The sequence below is a fragment of the Theropithecus gelada genome, chromosome 1, assembly GCF_003255815.1.
Source record: "Theropithecus gelada isolate Dixy chromosome 1, Tgel_1.0, whole genome shotgun sequence".
Classification (NCBI taxonomy): Eukaryota; Metazoa; Chordata; class Mammalia; order Primates; family Cercopithecidae; genus Theropithecus; species Theropithecus gelada.
The window spans coordinates 67,963,847-67,985,006 of NC_037668.1; the positions used below are offsets into that span (position 1 = coordinate 67,963,847).

The 21,160-nt window shown below is 41.5% G+C and overlaps 2 protein-coding genes across 2 annotated transcripts in view; both read left to right on the forward strand.

Annotated features, from left to right (window-relative positions):
* The window catches only part of TMCO2 (transmembrane and coiled-coil domains 2), a 4,204-nt gene extending 3,026 nt beyond the window's left edge, over positions 1-1,178 (forward strand). Inside the window, exon 2 of the mRNA XM_025353921.1 lies at positions 772-1,178. Coding sequence (XP_025209706.1) covers positions 772-1,089 — 318 coding nt within the window. The 3' untranslated portion in view covers positions 1,090-1,178. The remainder of the gene's footprint in view (positions 1-771) is intronic.
* A 2,992-nt stretch (positions 1,179-4,170) lies between these two features.
* Positions 4,171-21,160, forward strand: part of ZMPSTE24 (zinc metallopeptidase STE24) — a 47,460-nt gene continuing 30,470 nt past the window's right edge. Inside the window, exons 1-6 of the mRNA XM_025402499.1 lie at positions 4,171-4,515; positions 7,124-7,270; positions 14,318-14,404; positions 14,945-15,061; positions 15,725-15,877; positions 18,004-18,145. Coding sequence (XP_025258284.1) covers positions 4,393-4,515; positions 7,124-7,270; positions 14,318-14,404; positions 14,945-15,061; positions 15,725-15,877; positions 18,004-18,145 — 769 coding nt within the window. The 5' untranslated portion in view covers positions 4,171-4,392. The remainder of the gene's footprint in view (positions 4,516-7,123; positions 7,271-14,317; positions 14,405-14,944; positions 15,062-15,724; positions 15,878-18,003; positions 18,146-21,160) is intronic.

Genomic DNA, 21,160 nt, shown 5'->3' on the forward strand with positions numbered 1-21,160 from the left:
TTTTTTTTTTTTTTTGAGACGGAGTCTCGCTCTGTCACCCAGGCTGGAGTGCAGTGGCGCAATCTGGGCTCACTGCAAGCTCCGCCTCCCGGGTTCACGTCATTCTCCTGCCTCAGCCTCCCGAGTAGCTGGGACTACAGGCACCCACCACCGCGCCCGGCTAGTTTTTTGTATTCTTTTTAGTAGAGACGGGGTTTCACCGTGTTAGCCAGGATGGTCTCGATCTGACCTCGTGATCCGCCCGTCTCAACCTCCCAAAGTGCTGGGATTACAGGCTTGAGCCACCGCGCCCGGCCATCTCCTAGTATATTTTAAGAACCTTTTCTATGACCAAGAAATCCAGTTTTTCAGACTACTATGTCCTAAAGTGTACTTGGAGGTGTAAATTTCTGGATTGTTGTCCTGGCTCTACCACTTCCAATATATAACCTTGGTCAATGACAGAGTTCAAACTGGAAGGTATATAGTTATCCAGTTCTGTTTTTTCTGCATAAATAGGTCATGCATAGGCAAAGTAACTTCCACACATTCAGAAAATGGTTATCTATGATTACAATCTTGATTAAATGCAAATAATAGTCCTGCCTGACCTGCCTACCTGTGGTTTGCAGTGAAAATCAAAAGATGAAACAGATGTGAAAATACTTTGCTAAATGGGAGACTTGTTATTGGAATGAGGAATTATTGTTACTATTACATTTTTGTTTTGTTTTTCTCTTATAGATAGTAAACTGTAGCAACTAACATTCAACTTCTGTTGTTCCATTTTAGAAAACGTTGTTGTTTATAATCACACTCTACAAACTTTATAAGAAGGGCTCAGCTATTTTTCAGGCTTTGCTAGCCAACCCAGAAGGAAGTGGTCTCCGAATTCAAGACAATAATAATATCTTCCTGTCCTTGGGTCTGCAAGAGAAAATTTTGAAAAAACTTCTGACAGTGGAAAACAAAGTGAAGGACCTAGAAGGGATAATCATTGCTCAAAAACCTGCCACGAAGAGGGATTGTTCCTCTGAGCCCTACTGCAGCTGCTCTGACTGCCAGAGTCCCTTGCCCACATCAGGGTTTACTTCCCCATTTGAAATGTGATGGACTCCAATCTTTTCCAGAAAAGCACTGTTTCCCTCATGTGTGCAGTGGTGTATCAATAAAGATAGAGAACTCTATTGAAATTACCCTGCAAAAACTGGCTCTCTATTTAGTAGCGCTGAACTCTACTTGTATGTATGGTGGGGTAAAGTGGGATACAGTGGTAGTTTAAAATGTCTCTAGGATTGTGGTGTACACTCAGCAGGCTGGAGACCATAAGCTGCCATAGAGGGGAGAGGATAGCTGAGCTGGAATCTAAGGCTGTAGAAAGAGAAGGGAGGGTGGTCAGGTGTATGGCCTTGAGGTCCATGACGACAAGGTTAGACTAAATATAATAGTCTAACTAATGGTGGTTCACGCCTGTAATCCCAGCACTTTGGGAGGCCAAGGCGGGCGGATCACAAGGTCAGGAGGTCAAGACCATCCTGGCTAACACGGAGAGGGGCTTTGGTTCACTGCTATATCCGTGGCACCCGGAAATGCGTCTGGCATTTCACAGACATTCAGTATTGATTGAATGAATGAATTCCAGTCAGTCTTGGCTTTTTGAAACCTGGGCCTCCTACTCTCCTATCTCTTCAGACACATGGTGACCGATCAATGCTATGATGCCCCCCTCCCAAGCAGTAGCTAACCTTTATTGGGCACTCAGAGCCATCTACATTGCTAGGAGCTTTACATGAATTTTCTCATTTGATCTTAACAATACAAGAAAGTAAGTACATACTATGTTATTCTCATGTTACTGACGAGGATCTGATGCACAGACAGATTAAATAACTTGCTAATACATGGTGCAGCCATGGCTGGCAATCAAGCAGCTTGACTCTAAACCTGTGCCCTTAGCCACAAAACTTGGGTGGTAGAAGCTCCTGTGAGGCTTTGGACTCAAAGACAGCTGAAGACAAGAGTGAAGAGGGCATAGCAATGATGGCCTGAGGGAGAGAAAATTTTGAAAAAGTGTTTACCCCTCATATTTTTAAGTTGGTATCTAACAGGTTTCATCATAAATTCAAATAGTTGCAATCGATGTAAATTCTTGCAAATTATAAATACTGACATTTTAAGATAAAACTGTTAAATCATTGCAACTTTTCAAGATAAAGAATTTTAAAAACTGTTAAATCACTATAATGTATCCAAGAGAATCTATATAACTGAATAACCACATTATCCATTAAAACATACACTAATGAGCTCTTCAACATTGTTTTTATTATCTCTAACATATTTAGATTGTACTCTAACAAAAAAATGTTATTCAAATGTAATACTTTGATGTCTGAACAACCTTTTATTGATCACTTCTTGGCAATAAAAATACGACATGTAGTAAACTTTAAAAAAATTTCCTGTAACTTTATGGCTCTACACTGGAATTCTTCTGAAGCGAGTAATCATCACAATAATCTTTAGTATATAATGGATCAAAATGACACGATTACAAATATCGATAATACGTAGTTATAAAAGGTGAAATTCTATTGGGAACACATCTCTTAGTCAGATAGATGGGGCTGACCCACCAATTAATTCATTTATCTGGATGAATACTTCCTACTGATGGATTAACAGGGTTCAGTTTCAATTCTGTTGTTTTCACAGATACAAGTGCTGAGAAATGGTTTTACATAAACAAATAGGTGAGAATGCTAGTAGTTTTGTTGTAAGAATGTCAATCAATCGTTTGGTTTCTTTCTGAGTTGCATGCCAAAAACCAAAAAGTGTTCCTTCATCAGCGGACAATTCAATAGGGCCACCATTAATTTTGTTGAAAGCAAAGAACTGGAAACCATCTGACTTGAAAAGAATTTGTTATCCTGTTATTAGAGTCATCCACTTTCTCTAGTGACTTTTAATTATACTAATTACTCTCAGAGGCATTTAGGCAGGGTTGAGAAATTCAAGATATTAATTTCTTTTTCTTTTTTTTTTTGAGACGGAGTCGCGCTCTGTCGCCCAGGCTGGAGTGCAGTGGCGCGATCTCGGCTCACTGCAAGCTCCGCCTCCCGGGTTCACGCCATTCTCCTGCCTCAGCCTCCTGAGTAGCTGGGACTACAGGCGCCCGCCACCGCGCCCGGCTAATTTTTTGTATTTTTAGTAGAGACGGGGTTTCACCGTGGTCTCGATCTCCTGACCTTGTGATCCGCCCGCCTCGGCCTCCCAAAGTGCTGGGATTACAGGCGTGAGCCACCGCGCCCGGCAAGATATTAATTTCAATACATCTTTAGCATCACAATATCACAGTAATTTAAATATATTTTAGTTGTAGCTATTTAGCTCACTTTATTGTAAATAATAATTATGCTAATTAGCAACGATAGTATGTTTAACCAATTAATCATCAGATTAACTTTCGGTCAGAATAATTGACTTCACTTTTTAAGTCAAAGAAATGTACAGGTGTCCCAGTCACCATATTTCACTTCTGAATTCCAAGAGAGAAATGGCATTGCGCCTTACTGATGCAAATTTGTGCCCTAAAGTAAGACGCTTTCATTTCAGGTATGTCTAACCCACGAGATCCTTGCTTTGTTCCAGGGCACTCTCGCAGGGAAAACGCCGCCTCTGACTACACTTGGGGTGGTTGAGACGAGATTTTCAAACGCTTGAATTCTCTCATACGCTTGAATTCGGAACACCCCAATACTGGCCAAAAGACTCCATTTCTAATGCCTGGTCTCGCTTTTGAGTTAGCTGTAATTCAGAGGCACGATTTTTAGAGACTGGGAAATTGGCTGCTGTCGCGTCCTTCCAAGCCACCTCAGGCGGGAGCCGCGGTCCACTCAGTCCGGCCCCAGCCCCGACTACCTGTCGCCTTGTTGGGGGAAGGAGGGCAGATACTGCAGCCCAGTCAAGGTAAGCCGCTGACCCAGGGGGATGGAACTGCGGCTCTGGAGATTAGAAAGCCAAGAATATCGCCGCGTTCACGGGCCCAGGAGGAAAGCCAGAACCCTAGACGGGAACCCAGCGTCAAGAGGTGGGGGAAGAATGTTGATGCAACACAGCTCAGCAGATCCGGGAACTTGGCGTCTGGGTCCCCGCCCTCTTTGGGCCGGAAGTGAGGAAGGTGGGGCTGGGGCTTTTTCTGTAGAAACTAGGAGGGACTGGGTAGAGTCTGCAAAGGGAAGAGTGTGTCTGTGACACTGCCAGCAGCGCGCAGAGGGAGGGATGGGGGCGGGTATCGGAATAGGGGCCCTCGGAAAGAACGGATATCGCTGTGACACCGCGGGGACGCTCTGAGGGGACGAGTGTCGGTGTGGCACCGGTGCACGCTGAAGGAGCCGGCGGAACCGGGTGGCCATGGGGATGTGGGTATCGCTGGACGCTTTGTGGGAGATACCGGCCGAAAAGCGTATCTTCGGAGCGGTGCTGCTCTTCTCCTGGACAGTGTATCTTTGGGAGACCTTCCTAGCACAGCGGCAGGTGAGCCTAGACAGGGTCCAACCTGACCCCCACACCCGGCCAGCCCTGGACTAGCCTTGACTTCGACCCTGAGACTCTTGATTGCTCCAGTCCCTGCGCCAGTCTTGTCTCTGTGGTCCCTGCTGAGTCTCGTAACTTGGCCCGATGGCGGGCTGTGGCTTTGAGGGGGATCTTGGTGCGTCAAGGAAGTTTTCTGTAACGTTATCATGGGACCTAATCCCGTTAGGGCCTGGAGGAAGGCTTGGGCTCTTGTGCCCTCCCTGCAGCTTCCTTGGGATCCTTGGGCCCAGACTTGGCCTCCTTTATCTTTGGAATAAGCCTTCAAAAGGATTTAGACACCCAACTTCCTCATGACATTTATGTAATCATGCCTAACCACAGGATTTTGCAGTCCTTCCAAGAACTTGCGCCCTTAAAGAGCATATATTATTTCTGCTGAAAACAAAACAAAACAAAACAAAACTTATCGGGCTGGGCGCGGTATCTCATGCCTGTAATCCCAGCACTTTGGGAGGCCGCGAGGCAGGTGGATCACCTGAGGTCAGGAGTTCAAGACCAGCCTGACCAACGTGGCGAAAACCCCTCTCTACTAAAAATAGAAAAATTAGCCGGGTGTGGTGGCGTGCACCTGTAGTCCCAGCTATTTGGGAGGCTGAGGCAGGCGAATCGCTTGAGCTGAGATTGCACCACTGCACTCCAACCTGGGTGACAAGAGTGAAACTCGGTCTCAAAAAAAATAAAATTAAAAAAATATATATATTTCTCATTTTCTATAAAATCATCATTTTAGTTTAAAGTATTAAAATGGTAAAATAGAAAGTGAAAGTTAACAATTTACGGCCGGGCACGGTGGCTCACGCCTGTAATCCCAGCACTTTGGGAGGCCGAGACTGGCGGATCACGAGGTCAGGAGATCGAGACCATCCTGGCTAACACGGTGAAACCCCGTCTCTACCAAAAATACAAAAAATTAGCCGGGCGAGGTGGCGGGTGCCTGTAGTCCAGCTACTCAGGAGGCTGAGGCAGGAGAATGGCGTGAACCGGGGAGGCGGAGCTTGCAGTGAGCCGAGATTGCGCCACTGCACTCCAGCCTGGGGCACAGAGTGAGACTCCGCCTCAAAAAAAAAAAAAAAATTTACCTGAGATAACCATGAATTAGAGATCTGAACTTTTATTTGTTTATTTTTAATCTTTATTTATTTATTTCATTTTAGACGGAGTCTAGCTCTGTCGCCAGGCTGGAGTACAGTGGCGCGATCTCGGCTCACTGGTTCAAGTGATTCTCCTGCCTCAGCATCCCGAGTAGCTGGGATTACAGGCACGTGCCACCATGCCCAGCTAATTTTTGTATTTTTAGTAGAGATGGGGTTTCACCATCTTGGCCAGGATAGAATATTTATTTATTTTATTCAGAGACAGGGGCTCACTCTGCCACCCAGGCTCAAGAGCAATAGCATCATCATAGCTCACGGCAGCCTCGAACTCCTGGGCTCAAACGACCCCTCCACCTCTACCTCAGCCTTCTGAGTAGCTAGGACCACAGGTGTGGCTCACTGTACCCGGCTAATTTTTTGATTGTTTTATAGAGCTGTTGCCTGGGCTGGTGTGGAGTTCCTGGACTCAAGTCATCCTGCTGCCTCGACCTCCCAAAGGGCTGGGATTACAGGCGTGAGCCACCGTGCTCTACCTGCCCTCAGCTTTTATTGGCACACAACAATATATAGGGAAAGCATGTTGTAGTGGCCCATTATTTTGTTTGGTATCCATTCTCTGTATTACATTTCCTGAACTGAAATTACCCTTACCTTTTAGAATTTAGTATAATGAGAAAGTTGATCTTTCTCCTAAAGAGATAGAGTCTCTGTCACCCAGGGTGTAGTGCTGTGGCACAATATGGGCTTACTGCAACCTCTGCCTCCCAGGCTCAGGTGATCCTCCCACCTCAGCCTCCCAAGTAGCTGGGACCACAGGTGCACACCACCACACTCTGCTAATTTTTGTATTTTTTGTAGAGACGGGATTTCACCACATTGCTCAGGCCAGTCTCGAAATCCTGGGCTCAAGGAATCCTGCCCGTGCCTTCCAAAGTGCTGGGATTACAGGCGTGACCCAGCGTGCCTGACTGAAAGTTGCTCTTTTCTCACAGACCTGATATGTTTCCATCTGGTACTCCTCAAGTTTCTGGCATTTAGGACCAAATTTAATGAGCAGCCTCAGTATCTGTTCATACTCACGGTTAGCATGTGTGCTTCTCCTTTCCATGAGTTTGTTTTCCGTATTATAGGAGGTATGTAAACCTAGAATGAGTAGTACGTGTTACAAAGTTGTGATGTTACAACTTTGGTTTACATATACAAACTGAAGTGTGGTGACAACCCTGATTATAGTTTTACCAGTCGGCTAACCTCAGGTTCTCTTGTTCTGCTTTTTTTTTCCTGCATCAGTCATTTCAGTGGTTAATGTATTTGATCAAGTGCAATATTTGTGTAGGTATAAAGCAAATTCAACAGAAATAAGTGGCAAGCCATAAACCATTCAATGTTTGATCATAAATGACTATTGTAATAATCGACTGTTTCACTTAAGTGTTTTCTTTAAAATATTTCAGAGAAGAATATATAAAACAACAACTCATGTACCACCAGAATTAGGACAGATCATGGATTCTGAAACATTTGAGAAATCTCGACTGTATCAACTGGATAAAAGCACTTTCAGCTTCTGGTCAGGACTCTATTCAGAGATTGAAGGCACTGTGAGTAATTTACTTCTTGGAGAGACAGTCTGTCAAATTGTTTAATACTTCATAATGGTTGTTTTCATTTTCATATTTTTGTAACACAAAAGAGGGTGCCACACTTACAAGTCCCAGCATGCTTTCTTAACCTTTGTTATTGGTAGTAATGGCTGTGGAGCAAAAAAAACAGAAACATAACTGCTTAGTCAGTTTAAAACTATAGAATATGGGAACTATTACCCTGAAGCCAGGTAGAAAAAAGATCCTCTTCCATTAGGATCCAGCTGAGATGTCATGTCTTCCAAGAAACCAATTGAAACTCCCTGCCTGATGAATGTGGGTAGGGTAGCATCCTATCATTATTCCTGTCAGAGTACTTACGGCATTATGTTGAATTTGCCTGGATTTTTTTTTTTTCTTCCGGCACGGTCTCGCTCTGTCACCCAGGCTGAAGTACAGTAGCATGATCTTGGCTCACTGCAACCTCCGCTTCCCAGGCGCAAATGATCCTCCCATCTCAGCCTCTTGAGTAGCTGGGACTACAGTTGCATGCCACCACACCCTCTCAAAGTGCTGGGATTACAGGCATGAGCCACTGTGCCTGGCCTGATTTGACTGTTTAATTGGCAGACTGGTAGTTCCTTAAAGAAATAGTACTTTAAGGCCTTGTTCATCATTTTATACCTAGTGCATGGCATGTAATCAGCATGTAGTTCCTATTTACCGAATGAAATAATGTGGGGTTTCTTTTTGTTGTTGCTTTTTTGTGTTGTTTTGTTTTGTTTTTGTTTTTGTCTTGCTCTGTCACCCAGACTGGAGTGCAGTGGCACGATCTTGGCTCACTGCAACCTCCGCTTTCCGGGTTCAAGCGATTCTCCTTCCTTAGCCTCCTGAGTAACTGGGACTACAGGCATGTACCACCACACCTGGCTAATTTTTTTGTATTTTTAGTAGAGATGGAGTTTCACTGTGTTAGCCAGAATGATCTCAATCTCCTGACCTCGTGATCTGCCTGCCTCGTCCTCCCAAAGTGCTGGGATTACAGTCATGAGCCACTGTGCCCTGCCACTTTTATTATTTTTATCATCCTGATCATCATCATCATCATTTCTCTAGAACTTTTAGATCCACTAGTACCACTAAGAGAAAGATTCCTAAATTTAAAAGAATTATGATCAGATACCATCATTGTTTCGTGAGTTAAAGAAACTGGCTTTATGTAGCTGTGTTAAATGACAGAATTGTCTAGCTCATCACAAAATTTTTCTTAACAAGTATGGAATAATAAGACTAGTGTGGTTAGATCCAAATTATTAGAAACTGTGCTTATTTCTTCAGGGTGATGGAAAATGGCAATGCTTCTAGAAGAGTTAAATTTTGGTATTTAGAAAAACTAATAAATGATTTGGAAAACAAAATCTCATTGGCTTTGGGGATACACAGCTATTGCTGTTAAGTAATCTTTTCAATAATGACTTGGCTTTAGTTAATTTATCTGATCATTTCTTCTGTTAGGGACAGGTCACAAGTAGGAAATCATCCTTCAGAGACAGATGGAAGTAGAAGTGGTTAATTTAGACACTATTCTTTGTTTTTTTTTTTTTAATAGATGAAAGAGAGTTTACTTATGTATTTATATAATGGCCTTGGTCCACAAAAGACTAATGGGAGCTCAAAAAAGAATTATAGTAACTTTAAAAAATACATTAAGCATATCCAAGATCTTAAATGTATTATTCTCCCCAAAAGCTAGCTGCTTCCAAACTTGATTTAATATTTTGCATGTTTTCCCTCCATTGCTTGGTAAGTGTATTTGCCTCTCCTTTCTGCAATCGATGTCTGACAGCTGAGTTTTGCTGTTTTGTCAACTGCCATTTCCCCTTCTGTTTCACCAGTTTCAGAGGAATTGTTGAACAGCTTACAACACTACCTGAAGAAGTAATACTGAGAGTTCTTGTTCTATACTGATTAATAGCTCCCATATTTTTCTTCATCTCCGAAAGGTCTGAATTCTCTGTTTAATGATGACAAGGCAATTAGATGAGATAGACACTATTCTCTTTCTGATGTTTGCTTCTTGGAAGTCCTTTGACTTTACCCCCTACAGGGCCATAGTAAAATGATAGGAAAAGCATTTTCAATCTCCTTGGTTGTCCCTGGTAAATAGTGCCAGAAAAGATAGACAGTAGCTTGGTAATTATGGTTGGTGACTATTTGTTCTAGGAGATAACAGAAATAGGGAGAATACGTATATAAAGTGAGAGCTTTGTAATGTACTGTGGCTCAAACTAGAAGCAGTACTGATGGGCTAAGGTTGGGAACAGTAATAGTTGTCATGATTTTCACTTCATACATAGTTTTTATATTTATTATTTGATGTTTACAACAGTGAAGTAGAAAGGATAGGCATTATTATTCCCTTTTTATGGATGAGGAAGCAAAGGCTTGGATAAATTAAAGGGCTTGCATGTTTAATGGCCAGGGGACATGCTAATAAGTAGTATAACTGGGTTTCAAACTCTGTTCTTCTGAGTCTTTAAAATGACATTGAAAAAACCATTCTTGAAACTCTGAAGACTGCAACATGAATGTGCTAAATTTATCTCTGGGGATTTTGTGGCTGCATTTACGCTTGGCAGGAAGAGTATTTTGGGTAACTTTGAAACCTTGTTTTGTTTGGAAACAAGTTCATTAATTTCTATTTGATTAAAATTAATAGGTTTGTATGTTTTGATCACAGAGATCAAGTGAGAAGATTAGTTTCGACTTTTTTTTTTTTTTTTTTTTTTTTGCCATAGTACTTTCTACTTGATAGAACCTAAATAGAGTCCTTGTGTGGCCAGTTATGGTTGCCACTGTTCACATAAATATGACATTGCATCCAGACAGAAAATGTTCAGCCTCTCTGAGACACTTTCTCTAGTATCTCACAGATATCAATAAAGGGCTCACTGAAGAAATGGAGTGGTTGGGGAGCAGAGTAGGGCAGAGTTGAAAAGTTTAAATTGTTGCTTCTGTAATTTTTGCATGTTTCTATGTGAGCAGTTTCACCTTCTTGAGCCTAAGTTTTCTCATCCTTAACCTAAGAAGTGGGCTGGGTACAGTGGCTTACGCCTGTATTCCCAGCACTTTGAGAGGCCGAGGTGGGGCGGATCACCTGAGGTCAGGAGTTTGAGACCAGCCTGACCAACATGGCGAAACCCTGTCTCTACTAAAAATACAAAAATTAGCCTGGCCTTTTGGCACGTGCCTGTGATCCCAGCTACTCAGCAGGCTGAGACACAAGAATTGCTTGAACCCAGGAGGTGGAGGTTGCAGTGAGCTGAGATTGTACCACTGTACTCCAGCGTGGGTGATAGAGCGAGACTCCATCTCAAAAATAAACGAAAATAAAATGAGAAGTGTGTGGATGTTAAGCCATAACTTGTATGGTTTGTGGCAAGGACTAAGTGAGTGAGGTAATGTAAATGAAGCTCAATGCATAGGAATTACTTAGTCATTGGGTTTCTTTGGCTAAGTTACTTTAACCTCTCAGTTAAAGTAACCTTTCAGTTAAAGAGTTTCAGTTGCCTCATCTATTAAATAGAGATGATTATACCCTTTTCCCTGCCTGCTTTTCAAGACTGTAGTAGTGAAGCCAGGCATGATGACTCAATCCTGTAATCATAGCATTTTGAGAGGCTCAGGTGGGAGGATCACTTGAGCCTAGGAGTTGGAGACCAGCCTAGGAAACATAGTGATACCCCATCTCTGCAAAAAAATTTTTTTAAAAATCAGCTGAGTGTGGTGATGTGCACCTGCAGTTCCAGCTCCCTGGAGGCTGAGGTGGGAGGGTTACTGGAGCCCAGGAGGTCGAGGCTGCAGTGAGCTGTGATCACACCACTGTACCCCACCTGGTGACAGAGTAAGATCCTGTCTCAAAAAAAAAAAAAGTAGTGAAATAATATATGTCAAAGCACTGGAATTATTTTTTCTGGGATCATTAATTTTGCCATAGAACAACCCTGGGAGCATACTTAGTGAAATTATCAACATAGAGACATTGTACAGTTCACCATGCTTTGTTTTTCAGTCCCCAGAAGAAACTAAACAAGGTTTGCAGTATCGATTTTCAAATGCATTTATAGATCATTCAAAATTCACATTAAAACTATCCTTAATGCTCATTTAAATACTAGACTTTTAGCAATAGTTGCTCTAGCCTTTACTAAAAGCATTATAAGTCCTTAATTATACATTATTATTATTATTTTTATTTAATTTTTTTTTTTGAGACAGAGTCTCGCTCTGTTGCCCAGGCTGGAGTGCAGTAGTGCGATCTTGGCTCACTGCAAGCTCCACCTCCTGGGTTCACATCATTCTCCTGCCTCAGCCTCCTGAGTAGCTGGGACTACAGGCGCCTGCCATCACGCCTGGCTAATATTTTGTATTTTTAGTAGAGATGGGGTTTCACTGTGTTAGTCAGGATGGTCTCGATCTCCTGACCTCATGATCCACCCACCTCGGCCTCCCAAAGTGATGGGATTACAGGCGTGAGCCACCGTGCCCGGCCAATTATACATTATTTATTAGTATTGGGAATTGGCTGAAAGAAATACCATCCCAGGTCAATTACTTCAACAACTAGGGCATATGTCAGACAGTGGTGTCTTTTGGGAAAACAAGGTTTATGTCTAAGGTTGAGTTAGTTGTAGTAAAGTGGAAATACCTGGAGGTAGTGTTAGGGGAGCCTTTTGAAAAGCAGTTTATTGGGGCTGAGTGCAGTAGCTCACGCCTATAGTCCCAGCACTTTGGGAGGCCACAGTGAGAGGACTGCTTGAGGCCAGCCTGGGCAACATAGAGATACCCTATCTGTACAAAAAATTAAAATTAGCCAAGTATGGTGGTGCATACCTATAGTCCTGGCTACTTGGGAGGCTGACATGGGAAGAGCCTTTGAACCCAGGAGTTAAAAAATACAGTAAGCTATGGTCATAACACTGCTCCCCAGCCTGAGTGACAGAGTGAGACTCTGTCTCTTAAAAAAAGAAAACAATTTATTAACGCAATGATTTTCAAACTTTAGTATACATCAGGTTTACCTAGAAACTGCTGGGTCCCACTTCCAGCTTCTGATTTGGTACATCTGGGGTAGGGCCTGAGACTTTGCATTGCTGTGAAATTCCCAGATGCTGTTGCTACTGTCCAGAGACCATATTTGAGACCCATGATATTAAACCAATCCAATGTACTGCTAACAGTCTAAAAGATGAGTAAAGTGTGGGTGAGACTGTGGGAAAACAGAAACACTCAAGTACTGCTGATGGGAGTGTAATTTGTTATAAACACTTTAGGAAATATCCTGATAATACCAAATAAAGTTGAAGTCTACCATGGTTGGATCTAAGAAAATTTAGAGTATAAAAAGCAAATCGTAGACTGATAAGTACAATATAATGTCATTTATATACGTTCTTTAAAAGCATACATAAATCACTATATTATTTGTAGATACATATATGAAAATGGGAATTAGATTGGAAGGATACCCATGAAATACAATAGTACCAAAACCCCTGAAACCATGAGGAACTATATCTGAACCAATGGGAATATTGTGCTTCCAGTCAAGGAATGTGATTGATCATTGTGCTCCTAAGGTCCTGTCCTGTAGAGAGAAAAAATAAATTGATTCCTCTTGACAAATGAGTCCCACAAAGTTGTATGTGTTTCGGGCAGTAGAATTTCTTAAACATGCATTCTTTTCAAATTTTGAGCTGCTTCCTAGCTCCTAATGTCCTGGTTATTTAGTGAATGTCTGTGTTCACTTTATCTGCCCAAGACCAAGACAAAGGGTGGTGCTGAGGAAGAGACTTCTCCTGTGAAAGCCTGGCCCCTACCGCGCCTCTTCCTGACCCAGCAAAGACACAGATAATCCCATTCTGTTCCCCAGTTTAGTAAGTGGACATGACTGTCTACTTCTGTGCTTTGTCCTGATGGAAGAGGACTATTTTCTTTCACAGAATAGACAATTATGGAGCCATATTAACATTGTTCAAATTCCATTTCTATCACTCATTAGCTTTTGGATTTCGAACTTCGTTGTTGTTGTTGTTGTTGTTGTTGTTTGTTTTTGAGACAGGGTCTCATTCTGTCACCCAGGCTGGAGTGCAGGCATCATCATGGCTCACTGCAGCCTCGACCTCCCAGGCTCAAGCAATCCTCCTACCTCAGCTCCCCCAAGTAGCTAGGACCACAGAATCATGCCACCATAATCGGCTCATTTTTGTATTTTTTGTAGAGACAGGTTTCACCATGTTGTCCAGGCTGGGTCTCAAATTCCTGAACACAAGCAATCTGCCTGCCTTGGCCTCCCGAAATGCTGGGATTACAGGCATATGCTACCACACCCGGCTGTTTAACCTTTCCAAGTTTAGTTTGTGATTTTGTTGTGGTCTTTTGACAGAAGTGTGTTTTTGTTTTGTTTTGTTTTAGAAAAGCTTTATTGAGGTAATTAATGTACCATACAATTCATCCGTATATAGTGTACAGACAAAAATGTTATTTTAACTGCCTAAATTTAGTATCTCAGTGGTTTGTACTCATCTACATGCATAAATTATGCTAAATGTTAAATAGGTCTATTTTTTAAAAAATTAATTTTATTTTGTTATTTTATTTTATTTTATTTGAGACAGGGTCTCACTTTATTGCCTTGCTGGAGTGCAGTGTCACGATCACGGCTCACTGCAGCCTTGACTTCCTAGGCTCAGGCAATCCTCTCACCTCAGCCCCCCAAGTAGCTGGGTCTACAGGTACTATCAGGCCCAGCTAATTTTTAAATTTTTTGTAGAGATGGGGTCTCAACTCACCTTGGTGCCCAGGCTGGTCTTGAATTGCTGGCCTCAAGCCATCCTCCTGCCTCAGTCTCCCAAAGTGCTGGGATTACAGGCATGAGCCACGGTACTGGCCTCTTTTTTTTTTTAATAGATTATTATTTTGTCCTTTCTTTCTTTATACCATGCTTTCTCATATGATAGTTTCTAGTACTGTTCAACTGCGATCAAAGTATGCTTTGTTTTATAGCTTATTCTTCTCTTTGGAGGAATACCTTATCTCTGGAGACTTTCTGGACGGTTCTGCGGTTATGCTGGCTTTGGACCAGAATATGAGGTATGTGATTATTAGCATATATTTGTCATGGTATTTCTTTTGGCTTGGCAGGCTTTCTACTAAAGTTAATTTTTTGGCTTCTGCCAATGTTAGATTTGCCTCTCTGTCTGCATAGTCCTTGGTTACCCATGCTGTATTGGCATAACATTAGTTATGATAACAAATCCCAGAATATCACAGGCTTATTTGCAATGGTTTATTTCTCAATCACATAATAGTCCAGTGTGAGTATTTTTAGTTATCAGGTGACTTTCTTCCATGTGGTAAGCCAAGAATCCAGGCTCTTTATCTTAGGGATTTGTCTATATGATTTAAGGTACCTTTCATATAGTGCCTGTGTAGTAGAAAAGGATTTGTTTTGTTTCTCGTTTACTTCTCTCAAAAGTAAACTTTTTTGAAGGCAGGGATGATGTTTCAGAGCTTTTATTATCCGTAGAATCAAGCATATTGCTTGGGATGTAGTAAGTGCTCAGCAAATAGTTGTTGATTTGTTTGCTAGTAGTTCATAAAAACTAGATTTTTGTTTTTTCTTTTGCTTAGATCACTCAGTCCCTGGTGTTTCTGCTGTTGGCTACACTTTTCAGTGCATTGACTGGTTTGCCATGGAGTCTTTATAATACTTTTGTGATAGAAGAAAAACATGGTTTCAATCAACAGGTATAGTAAAGAATAACAAATGTTCTCTTTTAAATGTGAAAAACTTCTGTGCTTTTATCCTGTACTGTTTATAATTTAAACATAATTTACTATTTCAGAGTATGAATTGAGAAAAAACAGAACTGCAGATATGGTAAAGATCATAGCTGAAAGTCTTGGGAGCCACGGTGGCTCAGGCCAGTTGCCCGGGCACTCAGGGAGGCGAGGCTACACGTTCAAGGCCAACCTGGTCAACGTTGATTAAAAAAAATAAAAAGAAAAAAAACTTAGGCCGGGTGCAGTGGCTCATGCCTGTAATCCCAGCACTTTGGGAGGCCGAGATGGGTGGATCACGAGGTCAAGAGATCGAGACCATCCTGGTTAACATGGTGAAACCCCGTCTCTACTAAAAAATACAAAAAAATAGCCGGGCGAGGTGGCGGGCGCCTGTAGTCCCAGCTACTCGGGAGGCTGAGGCAGGAGAATGGCGTGAACCCGGGAGGCAGAGCTTGCAGTGAGCTGAGATCCGGCCACTGCACTCCAGCCTGGGCGACAGAGCGAGACTCCATCTCAAAAAAAAAAAAAATAATAATAATAATAATGTATCCTTTGTAGTTATTTATTAGTTATTTAAAAAGCAAAACCAGTTTCTCAGTTTCTTGTGGTAATGTTTTCTTTTTGCAGACTTTGGGGTTCTTCATGAAAGATGCAATCAAGAAATTTGTTGTGACTCAGTGTATTTTGTTGCCTGTGTCTTCACTTCTACTTTACATTATTAAAATTGGGGGTGACTATTTTTTTATTTATGCCTGGCTGTTTACATTAGTTGTGTCTCTGGTGAGTAAAATCTTTATTTCATTTTCTTTACAAAAGTTCCTTGGTGAGATTACTGTAATCTTCATTGGCATGTAAATAGTTCTTAAGAAGCAGCTGAAATATAAATAGGTGCTTATATACATTTCCCCTTTGGTTTCTGCTTTTGATTATAGAAACAGGAGTATTGACTGACCATAAATTTCCTTCTTCTTATGCTAACTCTTACAGGTCATAGAAACTAGTTGTTAGTCACTTTTAATGATTCTGTTGTCAGGCAGTTTTGGGTTGTGCATTTGTGAGTTGCCACCAGAATGACTAAGTATGATAATTTAATGACTCCTGACTGACCTCCACTGCCTAAAATCATGGTTATTTTGAAGAGAAATGAGATTTAAGAGGGACAAGAGAAAGAAAACATATATTTAACTGGCTTTCTTCTGCTTCCCTTCCCCTGCCTTTCCCTTCCCCGTTAAACACTCTCTGCCTTCTTTGCCCCATCTACTTCCCCTTCCCCTTCTATCTTTTACGCATTCTTCTTCCTTTCCTTCTCCTTTGTCTTCCCTTGTCTCCCCACTGCCACCTATTCCTGCCTCTCTTCTTCTCCTTTCCTTTTCCCTCTCACTCTTTTCCCCCTTCCCTCCCTCACATCTCCTATTCCTCTTCTCTTTCCATACTCTCAAGTGCTTCACAACACAAACACTGCAACACAGTCAGAATGGTCTGTTCAGGGCCAGGCACAGTGTCTTATGCCTGTAACCCCAGCACTTTGGGAAGCCAAGGTGCGAGGATTACTTAAGCCCAAGAGTTTAAGACCAGCCGCCGGGCGCGGTGGCTCAAGCCTGTAATCCCAGCACTTTGGGAGGCCGAGATGGGCGGATCACGAGGTCAGGAGATCGAGACCATCCTGGCGAACACAGTGAAACCCCGTCTCTACTAAGAAATACAAAAAAATAGCCGGGCGAGATGGCGGGCGCCTGTAGTCCCAGCTACTCGGGAGGCTGAGGCCGGAGAATGGCATGAACCCGGGAGGCGGAGCTTGCAGTGAGCTGAGATCCCGCCACTGCACTCCAGCCTGGGCTACAGAGCGAGACTCCGTCTCAAAAAAAAAAAAAAAAAAAAAAAAAAAAAAAGACCAGCCTGGGTAACACAGTGAGACTATGTCTCTACAAATAATAACTTTTTAAAAACCCAAATGAAAAAGACCAGAATGGTCTGTTCAGTACACCCAGAAATTATCATCTATCAGCTCTTCAACTCCACTGATGATGAGGTTTATTTTATTTTATTTTATATTATTTTATTTTATTTTATTTTATTTTATTTTGAGACAGGGCCTCCCTATGTTGCCCAGGCTGGAGTACAGTGGCTATTTCACAGGCATGATCATAGCGCACTACAGCCTTGAACTCCTGGGCTCAAGCAATCCTCCTGCCTCAGCCTCCCAAGTAGCTGGGACTACAGGTGTGTTATACCACGCCCCAGCTGAGGTTTATTTTAGTCTGAATTACATAATGCCCATTGTTTCATTTTCCACTGATGGGATCAAGATCAGAAAATGGGCGGTAGTTGGATTTACAGGTCTCTATTGTATGGCAAATTAAAGTAAGAGGAAAAAGAGCAGAGAAAATGCTCTAAAAATGCTTAAGGAAGTGCTTTTTCAACCACAATGTACGATTATGAACTACAGGTAATTAATTTTAGCTGATAAGCCAACCAAGTAACAGCATACAATCAAGTTCTACGAATTCTTTTTTAGGAAAGACTTCAGGTCTATTGTGATTACGCTCAAAGGCAGAACTGCGTGTTATGATTGGCTCATGAAGCATCGGAAATCCCCAAGATAGTTTTGAAAGGACTATACTTATTACCACCTAGAGATCTTAATCACTGTTAGTAGCATTATCCTCTAAAATAAAATTCATGGGTTTACTCGGTTACCAGACTACTCATTTCAATTTAATTCACCAGACAGATATTATGCTCTTACTATCTGGTACTATTTGGGCCTGGGAATACCAGAGCAAGTAAGTTCCTTGTTCTCAAGTTTGAGGTCAGCATAATTGTTTTAATATAATTTAATCTGTATAATAAAGAATGGTTTTTCTTTAAGAACATATTTATATGTTGTTCTGACATTTGCTTTTCAGGTTCTTGTCACAATCTATGCTGATTATATTGCCCCTTTATTTGACAAATTCACACCTCTGCCTGAGGGAAAGCTTAAAGAAGATATTGAAGTGATGGCGAAAAGTATTGACTTTCCTTTGACGAAGGTGTATGTTGTGGAAGGTAAGGCTACCTGGGGATAAGAAGGTTTTATTCAAGTGGTTTGTTTTATTTGATGATTCATTCTTAAAATTTTAATAAAAGAATAAATCAGTTTTTGGTTTTTTTCTTTTTAAACTTTGTTATTTAAAGGCTAGGAGTTTACCTTTTGGCTTTTTAAGATTTACAGAAATCGATAACATAGGCCAGGGATAGAAACTGGTGGCTTGATGCCAAATCCTGCTCTTGTCTGCAGCTATGTTTGTTTGGTTTTACGGTATTGTTTTGAGTTTTTGGCCAAGGTTTTTTCACTCTCTGTTATATTATGTTATATGTTAGACTGATTTATTCACTTCTGTTATCTGCCTGGTTCTTTCAGGTAATTAAGTTGAACTCTTGAATAGTCAGATTCTGTTTAGTATTAGTTTGGAGGCTCTTAAACAAAGCCAGTGTTATTGACCTTGTCTCCTCCAACAAAATATCCAGTGTTCTGGAGGACTCACCTGAAGATTGATTACCAAAGACTACAGTACCATCGAGTACTGCAGATTCGTTATACTCTGCTTTTTTGATGATTGCTTTTGAGATTTAAGTGGTCTCTTGACTGCTACTCAAATCTTGACTTTCCATTAACACCCAGTCTATTACTTTCTTTGAGACTTTGGTAGTCAACTACCAAAGTCTCAAAGAAGCCTATGGAGATGTAGAGAGAAACTGTTGTAAGGTTCTATGACTTTGAGAATTTATAAGGTCCATATAATGAATGTAATAGTTCTGCCCCTGCCACTTGCCAGTTATGGGATCTTGGACAAGTAACTTCACCCTTCTGGGTTTCAGTTGTGTTTCCTCTAAGCTATGGTTTCACAAATGTTTTTTGTAAAGGGCTAGATAGTAAATATTTTAGGCTTTGTGGGCCAGTTGTTCTCTGTTGCAACTATTCAATGCTACTATTATAGCGCAAAAGCAGTCGTAGACAATACTAAACAAATGAGCATGGCTGTGTTCCTGTAAAACTTTATGAAAATAAATGGCATACTGGATTTGGCCTGTGAGTTGCAGTTTGCTGATCCCTGCTCTAAAATAAAATATTACCAGTGAGAAGCAGCTATGTTAGATGAAGGACTAGAAACTGAGAAGCAATCACAGGGTTAGAGGAAAATAGAGATGGTCACAACTGAAAAGAATAAATCAACAGCAACTGGAAGAACTTAGAAATTTCAGACATTTAGTGGCTCCTGAGGATATATAGCCCAACTAAAGCCACAATTGGAGTAGCTTAAAAGTCTGTGGATAAATGGTAGAAGAGTAAGCCAGTTCATACTTACTTCTTTAGCCTCTGAAATAACTACTGTTTTTTTGGTTTTTTTTTTAAGGTAATATTAAACTAAAAATTTAATCACTAATCAGTACAACAGAATAGTCTCTAAGTGGCTTTTACTAAAGGAGCAACCTAAGTTGCTGATCCCTTAAGTTATAATCAGATAATGTGAAATAATAGCTAGTGCTATTGACAGTGGAGGTAGTCAATAGAATATGTGAAATATATCAGTGCTATTTTCTTTTTATCTTTTCCCCCCCTACAACATCCAGAGTATGAGAGCTATTTTCATTTTAGATAAAATAGTCAGGGAAGGCTTTATGGAGGGTTATGACCTGAGCTGGGTGTTAATGGGAAGTCAAGATTTGAGTAGGTTGGGGGCAGCATTTCAGACGTCAGGCTTCAGGGTCAAAAGGCTTGGGTTCGAATCATAGTTCTATCACAGATTACCAGTGCTGGGTTTAGTGGCTCCGGCCTGTAATCCCATCTACTGGGGAGGCTGAGGTGGGAGGTCAGAAGTTCGAGACAAACTACTTGTGTGACTTTGGACAACTTAGCTTTGCTAAACAGCAATTTACTCATCTATAATGTATGTTTTTATTGTTAACAATAGTAACAATTCTCAAAAATATTTCGAATGAATGAATGTTGTTGCCGACAATAACAACACATATTACGTATTTGTAAATTGGTAGGGAGATTGTAGTGAAAAGCCAGGAATCTTGCTCTCAAAATATTATCAGATAGCAAGTGCTATGCAGAGAATTAAACTAGTTTGGTCTGATAAGTTGATACTGTAGATTGGGTCATCAGATTAAGCTGAGACCTAAACGGAGGAGCTACCCACTTGACGTCAATGGGAAGATGTTCAGGGACCATAAGTCCAGTGTGGCTGCACCATAGCAGGAGAGTGTTAGGAGATGAAATCTGAGACATAGGCAAGAATCAGACTACGTAGGCCTTTGTAAGTCAGGGTAAGGAGTTTGGATTTTAAGTTCAGTGGGAAGAGCCATTGGAGGCTTAGACACGAAAGTGACATGGTCTGCTTTGTATTTTTAAAATATCCTGGGCTACTGTAAGGAGAATATATGTAAAGAGAGGCAAGAGTCTAGGTAGGACATAATGGTAGCTTAGACTAGGATAATAGTAACTAATGGAGAGAAGTGGATATATTTGGGACAAGTTTTAGGGCTAGAGTTGATTGAATTTTCTAATTGATTGCATTGGGAGAATAAAGGAAAGAGTGACATCAAAGATAATGGCCTAGGACTTTTGACCTGAGCAGTTGGATATATCGTAGTTTACTGAAATGGGAAAAACTGGGAGACTAGTAGGTTTCTGGGGAATTAAGACTTCTAATGGTTATATTACATATTGAGAAACCTATTAAACATTGTATTAGAGTTCTGTAAGCAATAGAAACCAACTGTGGCTGATTTAAGCAGAAAAACTGCTTATTGAAGCAATATTTGGGCCAGGCGCGGTGGCTCATGCTTGTAATCCCAGCACTTGGGGAGGCTGAGGCGGGCGGATCACTTGAGGTCAGAAGTTCGAGACAAGCCTGGCCAACATGGTGAAACCCTGTCTCTACTAAAAAAAAAGTTAGCTGGGCGTGGTGGCGGGCGCCTGTAGTCCCAGCTACTTGGGAGGCTGAGGCAGGAGAATTGCTTGAACCCGGGAGGCAGAGGTTGCAGTGAGTCAAGATCGTGCCACTGCACTCC